The sequence below is a fragment of the Nyctibius grandis genome, chromosome 1 (genome assembly GCF_013368605.1).
Source record: "Nyctibius grandis isolate bNycGra1 chromosome 1, bNycGra1.pri, whole genome shotgun sequence".
In the NCBI taxonomy this organism is placed as follows: Eukaryota; Metazoa; Chordata; class Aves; order Nyctibiiformes; family Nyctibiidae; genus Nyctibius; species Nyctibius grandis.
Window position 1 is genome coordinate 84,779,358 of NC_090658.1, and position 14,863 is coordinate 84,794,220.

Sequence of the window (14,863 nt, forward strand, 5' to 3'; positions counted from 1 at the left end):
ATCTTTTTGCTTGCATACCATCTGCACCCCCAGGCACAGCTCAGTTTCAGCAAGGGTGGTACAGAAGTCCAAGTCCGCTGCAAATGTTTGGAATACTGGCAAAACAAATTGATAGGAAATCTGCGATAAGTTCTCTGAACGTCTTTTGCAAGAGGATGTGTCAGCACCATGTGTGTTTATACACCTGGTCTGGTGACTTGCTCTGATTCATGGACTTGAATCATTGTCTATGTCAACATTGGGCTTAGGAATCTCAGTCACATACCCATGAGGCCCGTGCAGTGCACATGTGGGACAAAACGATGTTCCCTGCCTCCAGAGAGCTTTCGAGACAAGACTACAGGTGAGCAGAAGTAGGTTAAAAAAAGCTGAAGAAAAGAGGGACAAGAGAAGAGTGCGTTGCAAGCAAGAGCTGTAGCAGAGGAGCAGTCTCTGACTGCTGTCTTCTTTCCTCTGGGTCTGGTGGGAAGGGGGGTTGCCAGCATGGGGGAGAGCAGGGTGACACCGGGAAGCTTTGCTGAACGCAAAGGCTGTGCCTTAGCACAAATGCAGCTGTCTGAGAGCTGAAGGAGTGAGCGCTGGAGGTGAATGTCATGGTGGGACCAGAGGCAGGCACTGACCTGGTGGCAGGGAAGAGCTGGTCAGTAGGGTGTGATGAGTTGGGTGGAGAGCGGGGCAATGAGTTTTGTCAGAGTGCTCCGGTAGGGTGTCTCTGCAGCCAGATGGGCTTTCTTGAGGGAAAAGGAGGTTGTGGTGGTCGAGGCACAACTTGGGTGAGGGTTTCCCCTGTGTGACGGGATTAGAAAGGCCACCTCTGCAACAAAACTGCAGAGGGAGTCTGACAGAGAGGTGGAGTCTGAATGTGTGAGCCCCAAAACAGTCACAGTTGGATATGCTGTCCCTGCTGTGGAGGGACAGGCCCGCATGGGGCTGATGTTCACAGTGCTTGAGAAGCGCAGAGAGGTTGAGGGGCACCATGTCAACTCTCTAAAAGATGTAACAGTGAAGTACAGACAGAAATCAATCTATGAATTTAATTACTTTTGCGCTTTTCACCTGCCTTGCTCTTGTTAACATTAACGAGGACCTTTGTAACAGGTATTACTGCATGCAGCCGGGTGGCTTGGAGTAGTTCTTTTCTCAAAACACTGTTTGGCCGAGAGCTGAAGGCCCTTGTGGGCAGCAGCACATGACAGACATTTCAGTGGAATCCTTCTGCTGGGGTCCTTGTTGTGTCTATACTGGCATGAAAGTCACTTTTCATATCCAAAAGCATGCCTGTTAAAACATTAAAGGATTGCAAGATTGTGTCAGTAATAGTCTATGGAACAGTTCAGTGCAAATTCACTTTAAAAAATTACATATTAGCCTTTTGATTAATAACATGCTTGTAGCCTTGGGTTAATCTTGCAGAAGGACCCTCCAGCCTCAATCTGTAGAAGTATTAGCTATCACAGTCATTACCAGCATCTTCTATTAAGACTGACCAACTCTTCACATGTCAACTAAACATTCAGCTTCAGGCCTGTCTGTCATTTATCACTGAGCTGGGGACACTGAGTAGAGTTAAATTTAAAACTGCTCTCCCTCCTCTGGCCCTGTATATGTCCTTAAACATATCTGTGTGGAATAAGCGAGGCATCAGATAATGTTTGTAATGGCAAAGCAACACTTTCCTGTCAAGACTTTTTCACAGATACAAAAAACTAGTGAAATGTCACGTGGATTGTGTTTGTAAAATATTAAAAAATCAAGAGGCAGTAATTAAAATCTTATGAATGAAAGTAGGTTCCGAGACTTCAGTAACAACATACAGGCCTTTTCTTAATTTACTACTACTTCTCCTTATCCCTGTACTAATTATCCAGCTTTGTGGCAATCGGATGTCTGGTTCTCATTTATTGTGTTTTATAATTGCATATTCATCCAGCTCCTGTCACAAAGCTGGATGCTTCGGCTTTGTTTTCCCCCCTTAAATAATTTATATGTAAGGTTCAGCAAATGGAACCTTGCTACTTGTGTGAAGCTGCCATTTAACCATGAAGTGAAATGCTTTTATCGAGTTTGCCCTGCAGATATGGTCCGCTGTGGCAGTGCTGTCCATATTTGGTGGCTGTGCAAGGAGAGCCAGGTGGTGCTGCAAAGCATAGCACAGTGAAGCGTGGACAGATCTAGGTTTGACATTTGTCATCCTGTACTGCTAAAGGGAAGAGAAAAATCTGCTTTTCCATATGCTTATGCTTTAATTTTTGCCTGCAGTTTTGTCCAGATGGCCTTGTGAACATTGTTTACCTTAAGATGCTGTCCCAGATGTTTTTGAATGCCGATGGATAAATGCAACAACTGTGGTATACTAATACACAAATTATTTACACAATTTTGGCTTTTTTTTTTCTTTTTTTTTCCTGTTTAACCATCTCTTCTCCCCAGCATTTCTCTCTATGGCACACTTTTCTGAGGGGAAGAAGTCTCTACTTATATTATTAAATTTCTGAGAGTGGGCAGTGCCTTCGAGTTGCAGACACTTGGAACTCCCATTCTCCTGCTAAGGTTCTTGTGGAGCTCTGCGTGGGTGGACGAGTCTCAGACACTGTCGCGTGCCCCTTGTAAGCGTGTCGATTAAAAGGCGTTGCTGCGCGTGGCCCATAAAACAGTGACTGTTGCAGGGTGTGAGCAGCTCCCAAGCTGTTTGTCATTCGTTAGGTTCAAAACCACTTTGTCTTCTTTTTCAAGGAGAACTTGGTCTCTTACTTTGCCCTTGTACTGTCTTAATTTTCCACACGAGTGGAAAGGAGAATATTTTAAAGCTGTGTAAGCAGTATTACCAAGAACATTTAAACATGGTTTTAAACAGCAAAGCACCTCTAACTGCATTTTGACGAACTCTGATACAATTTGGAAAAATAATTATGCCTTGATGGCACTATAGGGTACAGACAAACTGCATCAGAAGCTTGTTGCCAAATACAACAGATATTTTAATGACTTCTTCTTTATTTAATTATATTTTTTCATCTTCTAAGCAAGAAACTATGTAGGAGTGTACATAAAAGAACCTTTTGGCATGAGCATTTCATTAACGTAAATAGGTCTGTTAGTTATTTCTCAAGAACACTTTAATGAGACTTCAATGTGAAACTCATTAGAACAAATATATGAATTCATATGTCAAGACAGAGGTTGCAGCATCACAGTTCTTGGCATCTATTAAGTCCATAACTCGTTTACATTGACATGCATTGTTAATCAATATTTAAGACACTGCAGATGTCAGTAATGTTCATATTTAGTCCTGCAACCATGACAATATGAAAGTTGCTAGTAGAATTCAAGGCTAAATATTGTTATCTCAAGTCTTTCCACTGCCTCTAGGCTACAAGTTAATGACTGTCTAACTTTGCTGCCCCTCATCTATTTTAATAATAAGGGAAATAAGGAAATACACTGGTAGCATATTCCATTGCAGTTTTATCAAATTTTTGTTGTATAAAATTAAAACAGCAGCATTGTATGCATTTGGGTTGAGTTAGCAATTCCTCAGCCTGTGACAAAGGGAGGTGGGTGGAGGAGAAAATGTAGCATTTGGGGAAACTGATAGCAACTCCGATTCAGCCATTGACCGAGTTGTACAGGGCAATTCAAACGGAGTGGGATAATTGATAAAGACTTGGCAGCATTCAGGTGGTAACTTTCGGTTACCTCTCTTCAAACACATCCAAAGGAGCCTCTGTGTGGTGTTTCTAGTGTGTCTAATGGATGTACGTCCTAACTGCCTATTATTAATAAAGTAACAGAGCGCGTTTTACTTCAGTTATTGCTTGGGTAATTGAAGAAAATACAGTCTTATGAGACAGTGTGATTATTGTGGAAGGTTTTGTTGGATATATGTAGTTGTTAGGGGGGGGGAATTTTTTTTCCCAGGGGTTTAACTGCTGATATATCTTTTTTTTTAAAGATTACATAAAGCATCTTAGAGTACCATCAAGGTATCTTTCCGCATATGTTGAAAATGATAAATGTAATCCATGGAAGGACTGAATTGATTAAACTATGCAATTATATAGTAATGTTAATCTACAGTTTAATTATAGGTTCATCAAAAATCATACGACTCCGTGACGAAAACAGTGAAACAAGTGAAATACTGAAAGGAAAAAGTTCTGGTAATGGTGCATCTGTTCCAGTCAAAGGAATAAATAATTTAGGAAATACGTGCTTTTTTAATGCTGTCATGCAGGTAAGATGGAAAGATCGCACAGCTTTCTCTTCATAGATTTCAGAAATAATTAATCTGTACAAACGGTGGACTTCAGAAAAAGTTCTGACTGTTACCAGTCTTTATTCTGCTTTTGAAGGTCCTTTTCAAATTCTTTTCGCTCCTTGCTATCCGAGCAGTATTTCCTGTTATAACAAAAAAGAGTTCCTGGATCAGTAGCATTTTTCACAGTAATGAGATAAATGAAAATGTCAAGTGTTTTACACGCTGCATATGTGTGTGGGTTGTACTCTAGCATATGGTTTTATTTGTAGTTCAGCATTAGGCAGTCATGAGTAATGCACAGTATTTACCATACTGGTGGGTGTGAAAAGTGGTACTTTATGCATAATGTAAATATCTGCACAGTGTGTTGTAATGATTTTAAGCCCTTATAATGGATGCAGTTACAAAACTACTTTTATTGATTATGGGGTTTTTTTTCTGACCAGAATAAAAGGAATGAGCTATACCAGTGCACTTTTATTGATGTTGAGTGTACAACTAATCCAGCATCCTAAAAAAAGCAGCAGCCTTAGCGGGTTTTATGTTGGAGCATCTGATTGGTTGTCAGGTGAGGGGAGACGTCTGTATGTCTGCAGATAGGAGTGAGCAAATGAGAGAAAACTGCTGTGAAGGTGTGCTGAACTGGCCGTCTTTACCTTGTGTTTATGGTGGTGATTACAAAACTCAGCCAACAAATAGTAAATTTGTAAGGAGTAGAATTACTGCAAATTGTTCTCTGTCCATAATTAGGGCATTGTAGAAACCTAAGTGATTTGCAGTCAAAGTTAACGAAAAATAAAGAAACAAAGCTGAGATGTAATTTCTCTCTTAAATTCAGAGATGTGATGCTTTTCACTGTGCCAAAGCCCTTGTGCTTATTGGGGCATGATGAGGGGGGCTACAGAGTTTAAAGAAATAAATGTTTTCTGATAATAATGTCCTCACCATAAAAAAAAAAAGAATCTTGTTTTTCAACAAAAATAACAAAGTTATTACTAGGAAACTATTTTGGAATTACAGAAACAGAAGTGGATACAATTTTAGAAACAGTTTAAGATCAATGATCTTGGCTCCTATAAGGGCAATACCTCCTTTTTCTAGTGGTCTGATTTAAACCTCAGTTGTACATTATAAAATATATCTATTTTTTTCTATCCGTGAAGTTAGAATTCATAACTAAAGAAAAATGTATAGTTGAAAGATCAGCGTGTGTTTCTTGGGTTTATTTTTTTTCTTTAAGAACTTGGCACAGACTCACATACTAAATGAACTGATGTATGAGATGAAGGAGAAAGGAACAAAGTTAAAAATCTGTCATACTTCAGACTCCCAATTGGTAAGTATACAGTGAGAAATAAAAATTTTGGGAAATGTGGGAAGAGGCTGGAGGATGGGAAAGTGCATCTCCATTAAAGACACACTCTTACTCTCCTGTTTCTTTTTGCCTTTTGATTGTTTAGCCGGTTTATGATATCTGTGAACTCACTCCTTTTACCAAACTAGTTATTCAGCCCTGGAGGAGGAGGAATAATCGCTTCCTTTGACATTTTGTGACATTGAAGTAGCAAATAATGCCTTACCTAAGAAAATGGCTGGCTTACTTTTTGTTTCCTGTTTCATTTCTTCGGTTTGAATGTATGATACAGGAAATAGTATATTTGGCTCTAGAAAGTGTTCATGAAGTATTTTATTCCAGTCTGTCCCAGCCTTTCATCGATAAGGCTTGTAAAATTTATTACCTGCTTCCCGGGCCAGAGGATTAAACTGAGAGAAGCAAAATTTCAATGAGGACCAAATTTCTTGTTCTCAAGCTCATTGCAGGCATGTGGGAAAGATACTCCTGTGGTTGCTGTCAAAAGAATATGCTGCTGTTCCTGGTCATGTCTTAGAGAAACTTGGGTTTTCATAATACGTCGTTGGCAATAATGATAATACCCCTTTCCCTCTGCTAGCTAAAGAAAGCAGTTTACAGAGGATTTTTTATTCTTTTTTTTCTTTTTTTTTTTTCTGGTGTTCGCTGGGAGCTTTCTGGTGGCAGTGAGGGTTGAGGGGTGAGATTCTATTTCAGATACCTGTGCAATGATCAAGATTTCTGTATGCTGCTGTTGGTGATGTTCATAGCTTCTCCAGGCAAGAATAGTGTGAAATTCACTGCATTGCTGTCTTTGTTACCTCCAGTGGCAGTTCTGAGCAGCAACATGTTTCACTAAGTTATTCCTGAGCCACAACTGAGATCTGGAGCTTGTTTGTGCCTGGAGGCTTAGAAAGCCGGTGGTACATTGGCTTATGCTTGATGTGAAACTTGCACAGCCATAAGGTTGAAAGATTTATTTTTTGTTTAATGACAATGCTTACAATGTAAATACGATCTTTGGAGCAAAGACTGTATTTTCTGGTCTTTGTATGTCAACACAGGATTAGAGGGCTGCAGTAGTCTAATAGTAATGTAGAAGCTCCCAGCTTCCTGCTTGGTAAAGGGCATTTTTCCACCTTTTGGTAGTTTTTATAATGCAAATATATTTGTGTGTATCCATAGTTCTTATGTTTTGTGTGAATCTGCTTTCTGGACAAGGCAGCCTCTCTAATTGTTTGTCCGGCTGTTGTAATTTGTTTTTGTGAGAGTCAGGTCAGCTAGTAGGAAGCACTGTGGTCATGTATGATCCTGGGAGCGTGTTAGAGAGAGCTGGTGATCTGTGGCCATTTAGATGCACGTGACATGTAAGCAGTGCAGGAGTGTCTCCTGCTCTAAGACTGGCTTGGGTGGCTGCTGGCGGGATGCACTCTGTGCCTGTCCCCCACCACCACAGCGGACCTCTGGGGCCTGCTGTCAGCGCCTGCTGCAAACCACTGCTGGTGCCTTCCCGGTGCCTTGTTCCTGGAGGAATAGGGTATGGTTCTGTGGCTGTCAGATGTGTGGAAATTTCGGTGTGCAGCTCACAGGTCAGAGAAACTGGTCACCACTTCCCTAAGGCTGAGTAGACAGAGTGCCACTGAGCTCTGTCTTATGCTGTCCCACGGAGGAGGTCACCCGCATTGTCTCTCCAACTGAATTTCAGTGCACGTGGGAGTAAGAGTAAAGCAGGTAATGCAGGAGGTAGCCTGTTTTTGTGAGAATCAGACTGGCTCATTGACATGTCTGTTTCCAAAACTATTTATTACCCGCTGATTTGCTCAACAAGAATTGTTTTCGTTCTGCAACTATTACTGCTTAAATAATAAGCTTTCTCTTCAACTATTTCAATCATGTGGGTGACATCAACATTTTAAAAAAAACCCAAAACACTCTTAAGACTGAAAGGTACATTGTTCTTTGTCATAAATGTACTAACTTGAAATAAGTCTCCTGTGTCATTAACTTTGAAATCTGATGTGCAATTTACCCTTGCTTTGAAGGATCCTTTGGTGGTAAACCTCTCCAGCCCGGGACCCTTGACTTCAGCGATGTTCTTGTTCCTTCACAGCATGAGGGAGGCTGGAAAAGGTCCTCTTTCTCCCAAAGTGCTGTTCAGCCAGCTTTGTCAAAAGTACGTACTGTCAGTATATTTTCCTTATTTATGTATTTTTAATTTCCAGTGATATGTTTCTCAGTGTGCCGTGTCTGTTGTCCTTTCTAAGGTGCCGTTAGATTTTTACCAGGCAGTCTAGAAAATGTCTTCTTCATGTTTTAAAGTTGCAGGGTTCTTTGTTGCTCTCTAGGGTTTTACCTGCTCTTTGTGAAATGTATGGCCCAGTCCATAACCACTAACTTTCAATGGGCTTTGAATTGAATGTGAGGGAGCAGAAGAGGGCATAGTAAAACTGAAGAAAATAGAATTGCCTTTCGGGTTTTGTTGTATATTAGCATAAACCTGCTAATACTGCAAAGGGTATAGAGGTATTTTGGAAAAAAAAAGGTAAACTTTTAAATGGGAAACCTCTGCTATGATGTCTGACCTTGGCATCAATTCAAAATTAAAAAGGGTCTAACAAGTGAGGACTTGAAGCAGTACTGAAATGGCATATGGCTCCAGATTGCAAAGAGCTTACAAGCCCTAAAGAAACTCCTGTTTCTTGGCATGGAAAATGTTTACAGTGGTGCTTTGTAGGTGCCTTCAATAGTGATGCAAACAATCTTTGCTTTTTAAAACACCTGTAGAAGACCTATTTAAAAGTTGATACAAATATTTAAATATTGACTTTACAAGTAAAAGAAGCTGTAGAAGCAGAGTAACTGGAGGATGATATAGCTGAATCTCACCGTTAAAAAGATTAATAATGCATGTTAATTTATTTGCTACAATATTATTGTATGGAATTGTAAGCGTTCTGCAGCAAGAGAGTTAGGAGGAAAGTTAAAGCCTCCTACCATGGCGTTCCAGGGCAACCTCACTGTGCAAGCATGGGTTTAAAATATGGTATAAAGAAACAAAAGCTTTCACACTGGAGCAGGGACAATTTAATTCTGATAAATAATTCAGTTATTACTTTCTCTTTATCCTCAAAATCCAACTTCAGAAACTTAATATTATAATTTTTATATTGTACCTGACTTCCTTTTGATCCTTTTGAGCTGTAAAAGGAAATGTGTATAAAGTGTCCTTATAGTGATTTTGAGTCAAACAGCAGTGTTCTCTGTTCAGCATTATCTATCTGGAAGAAAAATGTATAGGGAAGAAAAATATGTTGTTTACTCACTCCTCCTTGTGTTTTGGACTCAAAAATGTGATTATAAGAAAAAAATTTTGTCGAGAAATGGAAGGGAATTGATTAAATAGGAATAGTAGTTTATTCTCTGTGAGTATTAAGGACAGAAGGGGAAAGATGATAAAAAACATGTTTTGAAGCCTACCTTAGCAAGCTTACTGTAAAATAACCATGATGCAGTGCACTTCAGATGGCATTGTATTTCTGAAGTGATAGCTATTTTGTATCTGCTCTGTGTGTGTGTGTGTGTTAGTATTTGTGTAGTCCTCAAGTGATGGTTACACAATATATCAGTATTAAATCTTGGATATCTAGTTGTTCTTTTTTTTGTTGTTGTTTTTTTTTTTAATCTTTAAGATGGGCACATACTTTTAACTACCAGCTAAAATTGAAACATATTTTAATGGGGGCAGCAGACTTTTGCTGTTTAGACACGTGTCTGTCAGCTTCTGCCATCTCTTGCCTTCATCCCTGCTTCTTACTTTTGCTAGCCTTGCAGAACATAACTTAGATATAAATCCTTTACTAGCTCTAGTATCAATAACAAAAGTGTCAGCCACATCCTGTTGGCAAGAAATTAGGAGTTCAGGGGCAGTAAATGACTGCACAGGTATGACAGAAGGTTTTGGTCTTTTGATTATTTTGTTATTGATGGTGATTGCAAGCAGGAAAGAAGAAAGGGAGAATTTCAGCAAATTCAGCAGTCTGCAGTGGTGGAAGTAGGAGAACAGGAAATCTTTATCTTTGCACTGGATAAGTTTACTATGTATTAACTTAAACAGTATGAATGTGGTGTTCTGTCATGCCATTTTTACAAAGCCTTTTTTCATCTTTTAAAGTTGGCTTTCTACTCTTTAGCAAAGCTGAAATGAAAGTGAGAGAGCATGGCGAGATCGCAGGAGTCCCAGCTAGGAAGAAGTCTGTGTTGCTGTAGCATTCTCCGTAAACTGCTTTTCAAATCCTGCAAAGAAGTCGTGTTAATAAAGTAATCTTAAAGGCATGCGCTACTTGTGGTCTTCACATGCATTAGCACAGACTCTTTTTACTTGACAAGTAAAGTTCGAACAGCACCTTTCCTAAAGAGATGACAGGGCAAATGTGTAAAAGGAAGAACTACACTGAAAAAAAGTGTTCATATTTTAGAGAGATATGTCAGAGAAAGACAAGTCAGTGAACTACTGGGGAGAAGAGCATGGGGAAGGGCTTCTAATAATAATGTTTTGGTTTTATATATTTTACATATAAGTTTGCTGTCTACAGGTGCAACCTCATTTTTGTTTTTTTAATTCTTTCCCCATCACAGATCTTGCTGTCTCAGTCCCAATCTGCAGTATATGACCATACCTTTCTTCAGTAAAGAATTTATGAAGGAGATTGTCCAGATAGTATAGGATGTACTTGTCTGTGATATGAAGAGTTAGACTCAGTGACCTAGTAACACAGCAATTTCCTAATAACATATTTTACATGTGTAGCTGATCCTTTAAAAATGTTACTTTTCCCTGATCACACAATTGGATTATATATATAAAATACAAATTTTTATTAAATTGGTATTGATGAGTTTGGGTGTTTGTATGTTTTTTAATCTCCCAGCTGAATGGTGACCTATTTTCATGTTGGATCAGTTGACGCAAGATGTAGTAAAGGTAGCTGTGTAATTTAACACCTGACACTTGCCCTCATTTCCAGTTCAGTGCTGGAATAACACTTCTGAATTTGATGTCCAGAGTTGCTTTTTTTGATGCCCTTGTAGGACTTCAGGACTCCACCTGCTTCAGATGTTGCAGTATGAGTTTGAATGCTCACATTTGAACTGGGCATCCTTACTCAAAAATTTAAAAGTGCTCAGTGAAAGAAGACCTAAGAAAGCAGGGAGGGAAGGAAGGAAGGAAGGAAGGAAGGAAGGAAGGAAGGAAGGAAGGAAGGGTGGGCAAAAAAGGAGCGGGCAAAGGCACATAGAAATACAGATAGGTACGGGCAGAGAGCCTGTAAAGAAAGGGAGCAGGCGCTGCCTTGTTCATTTGCAGCTCTGTCGTGGCACCAGGTGGGATCCCAAAACCTGTAAGTGAGAAACTCTGCAAGTGGATGCACGTTCCCCACTCAAAAGCAGTGAGAGAACTGGGACACAGTCCGTTCAATGGCAAACTGCGTCTTTAAGAGTCTAGGGAGATCACAGCATGAAGTTCATCATCTTGTGTATGAAAGGGTATTTGTGGTGCTTTCTTATTAAGTAACAACAAAAAAATTATACCGAGAGTTAATTTTATCAAGTGGTGGGGTAGCCAGGTTGAAGAAGGGGAGAAGAAGAAAAGAAACGGACGAGTCTTTCTATAGCAACTGTTTAGCGTCTGGTACTAATTCATCCACTGTTAATTTTGTTAGTGTTGCAGCTGTCAGATGTTTTGCGAGGACAGATTGTGAGCATAGCTACGGGGCCCTTCTGTTGGTTTTCCACTATGCTGAATATCAGGACTGCAGACTTCTGACTTATCTGGAGACTTGGTGACTAATGCAACACTGATGTATTAAGAGGACATACATTTTATTTCCTTTATTTTTTATGATTGGATAATTTTATTGGTGGAAGAAAGCTTACATTTGTGTAGCAAGTAAATGTTGCAGCATCTAAGTGGTGAGTCCAGAAAGTAGTTAGAGAATTTAGCTGCTTCAAACCTCCACCAAATAATTATTTATAGTGGTATTATATTGCTACATTAACATGCAGGAAAAAATACTTGCGTAACAAAGATTTTATTGCTGGTCACAAAATATACATAGGTCGTCCCTCATGGCCAAGGAGTATTTATCCATCCTTCTCAGGTGCAGAAAGTAGAACTCAAGACAGAGGTGGGACTGACAGAACAGAGGTCATGCGCAGTTAGGACTATTGATTCATTTTGGAGGGAATCCTAAACAATGCTTGGAGCATTCGGCATTTATCACTTCTGAGAGGAAATGCTAAGGGAAACTGAGGTAATGTTGTACAAGATTTAAGGGGTGAAGGAAGCAGGATTTTTGTCATCGGTTAGGAGTCTTTTTGAGCCTTTTCTTTTAAAATAATACTGCTGTAGAGAAAAATGTCTTTTTAGAAAAGATTTCTGACTTGCTTATTTTTCCCATTTGACTTTTACCATTTAAAGATAATAGCAGCAGAACACACAGCTGATGTTTCCTTGACCAACTGTGAAGCATTATTTTGGGTCCCTGTCGTGCCTCCACGTGCCTTGCTAACGGTGCTGCGTCACATTCAGGAGCACCCTGACAGAGGAGATGGAATCTTCTTCTCCGTGCAGCAGCAGTTGAGAGATTGCACGTCTTTATTTCAGCTAACTGTGTCAGAGGTTTCCTTAATTTTAGGAACAAGTCAACAAAGCTGGATAGATGAGGTTTATGGGTGCAAAGTAGATTAATTGCATATATAAGTAGTGTGCATTGGCAGGAATCATCTGCACTTGTTCCTGAGTTTTGTGTTCACTTCTTCTACTGAGGGGAAAGACCTGGGCAGCATTTTGGACAACACAAGTGTTTGTAATGTGTGTGGTATTGGTGAGCTATGTAAGCAATGCTTGTAGAGGCAGTGAAGGAGAAACCAAATAATTTCCTTAGGTACATTGGAGGTGTATCCTCAGTAGCAGTGTTCAGGTTAACCAAAATAAAGTGTTACAAGATAAAGCCAGTTTGGAGCTGTAGGGAGAGGTACCAAAAATAGGAAGCCTTCATGTCAAGAGGGACTTGAAAATTGGGAGTTTAGGCAGGAGAGGACATGACAACGAGGCATGACAGCAAGAGAAGACAATAAATGATAGAAGATATATTAGCTGTGCCTATTTAACTGCCCTCATAAGAGTTCAAGGAGCTGTCTGTGAAACTGAAAGATTTAGAGCCGGGGTTAAAAAAAAAGGGTTTTTTTAACATTTTGTAGAGCTAACCTGTGGAACTTGCTGTCACAGAGCGCTGTTGAAGATCTTAGCAGGATTTAAAGGAAGAAAGAAGAATTAGATGTCCATATAAAGAGAAAACTTTTTTTTGTAGGGATGTAAGACGTCATGCATAAAGGCCTTCACTTGGCTACCAGCTGGTAGGAAGAAATTTCCCCAGACAGGTATTTCCGTTACTCGGTAAAAAGAGCTGTATTTTCCCTCTGATGGTCAAGTGGGAAATGGCTCTGTTGTAGCATGTCAGCTATTATGTCCGTTCAGAGCTACTTCTAACAAGTGCTTTTTGCTCATGTACCAGAGATCTGGTGCATCGCAAGAAAGCGATGGTGCCTCATTTTCTCTTTTGGGGGAAGGTAAGACACAAAAAGATGAAAGAAATCAGCCAGCACATCCAAAGGAGAGCTAAGTGCTGACTATCCGTGCCATCAAGATAGGACAGGCATGTCCGATGTTGTTAGTTACATGTGAGAGAACAAGCCCATACTTGGATTTTTTCCTACCAAGCGCCTCGTGGTAGCAGAACTCTTATGTCTGTGGCGCAGGTTTGAGATAAGATTAATCCTGGGGATTAATCATGCTGTAGGATTTTGCGCTCTTTTCTGTCATAGTGCTGCATATAACTTGGGATCACTAACGAGAACGATTGCTTTAGGAAGAGCAAAACTTTTCATTCTAGCTATTCTATAATGACAGTGAATAGGTATTTGATAGTGTCAGAGGGAAAGGTAAGTCCTGTGAATTGTGGTAACTTTTATAAACTGGCCCTTTGCATGCATTTTGTGTCACTTTCATTGGTAACTGATCAATCTTGAGAGATGAACATCTTCATCTGCAGATAAGCAAAATTTATTCTTTCAGGCTAACACTAAGTAAACATTTTACTTTGCTCCTCTATAGCGTACTGCAGTATTAAAGGGGTTCCTCTGCATTTCGCACTACTGGAAAAAATCAAATAGTATGTTCTGTTTTCTGTTCCCAAGCAATTTCTAAAGTTTTCCAAGGTATTAGGCTGTCTTCTGCTCAAAGGTAGTAATTAATGAAAGGATGATTTTGGAGAGGGTTTTTATTAGAGACGGTAAAGGTATGGCAGTTCTGTGCAGTATGATTGAATGACTGTAATTGTATGCTACGTTTGCTTTTGAAGGATAGCTCTATTTCCCTCAAATAAATATGATAGGAATTAAAAGTATTCATGCTTAGAGGACTGGGTTTTTTTCCTTTTAAAAATCATGTTATTATGTAGGTTTTGTTATTAAAACATTCTAGGATCATCATGAAAAGTATTTCTTTAACTGACAGTCAAGAATTGTAACTGGTCTCCAGATAGCGGCTAGATAAGTAGTACGCGTGTAGATGTCACAGTTGTCCTTCACCACTTATGGCCATTAGCAGGAGTTCAACCTGTTCTGTCATTATCCTGCTGACACTGTACAACAGGTTGTATCGCATTGGCACTGGCTTCCATATGTCAGCACATCTGTGAGCGGTCAACTCAACCAACCATCTTCAAGTCCCCCACTTTTGCCAAGGATCTTGCTTGAAGCATATTTTCAAGGAGACGAGAGTGCACTTCTTTTAGTTGTCAGATTTCTCTGTATCAGCATGGATTAATTCCTTTTTCCCCCCCCTAAGATTGGTTTATAAGTGTAGGAACTTTCCAGTAAACGTATTGTGTGGTGTGAATTCCCCTCCCTCCCTCCTCTTTTTTATTGTTGTTTTTTGGTTTTCTTTTGTGGCTTTGCCCTAAAAACAAATGCACTAATCTGAAATGTTTTTCCACAGAACACCAGATATTTAGAATTATATACAACGTTATGTAGCATGCTATGTACGTGAATGACACATTAACTATATGTTAAGCAGTGTTAACAGTGACATCATTTGTCAGTCAAAGTAAATGACTCAAACCTTACATAGCATCTTTACAAGTCACTTTCCCTGCCACTTCACTTTTAAAGTGGTAGGTGTTACATTGCCA

The 14,863-nt window shown here is 39.7% G+C and overlaps 1 protein-coding gene across 4 annotated transcripts in view; it reads left to right on the forward strand.

The window, feature by feature from the left end:
* USP45 (ubiquitin specific peptidase 45) overlaps positions 1-14,863 on the forward strand; it is a 55,664-nt gene that overhangs the window by 17,715 nt on the left and 23,086 nt on the right. For all 4 annotated transcript variants that reach the window (XM_068413604.1, XM_068413594.1, XM_068413618.1 and 1 more), the window contains 3 exons: positions 4,092-4,237; positions 5,502-5,597; positions 7,655-7,785. In XM_068413604.1, the coding sequence (XP_068269705.1) occupies positions 4,092-4,237; positions 5,502-5,597; positions 7,655-7,785 (373 nt within the window). The remainder of the gene's footprint in view (positions 1-4,091; positions 4,238-5,501; positions 5,598-7,654; positions 7,786-14,863) is intronic.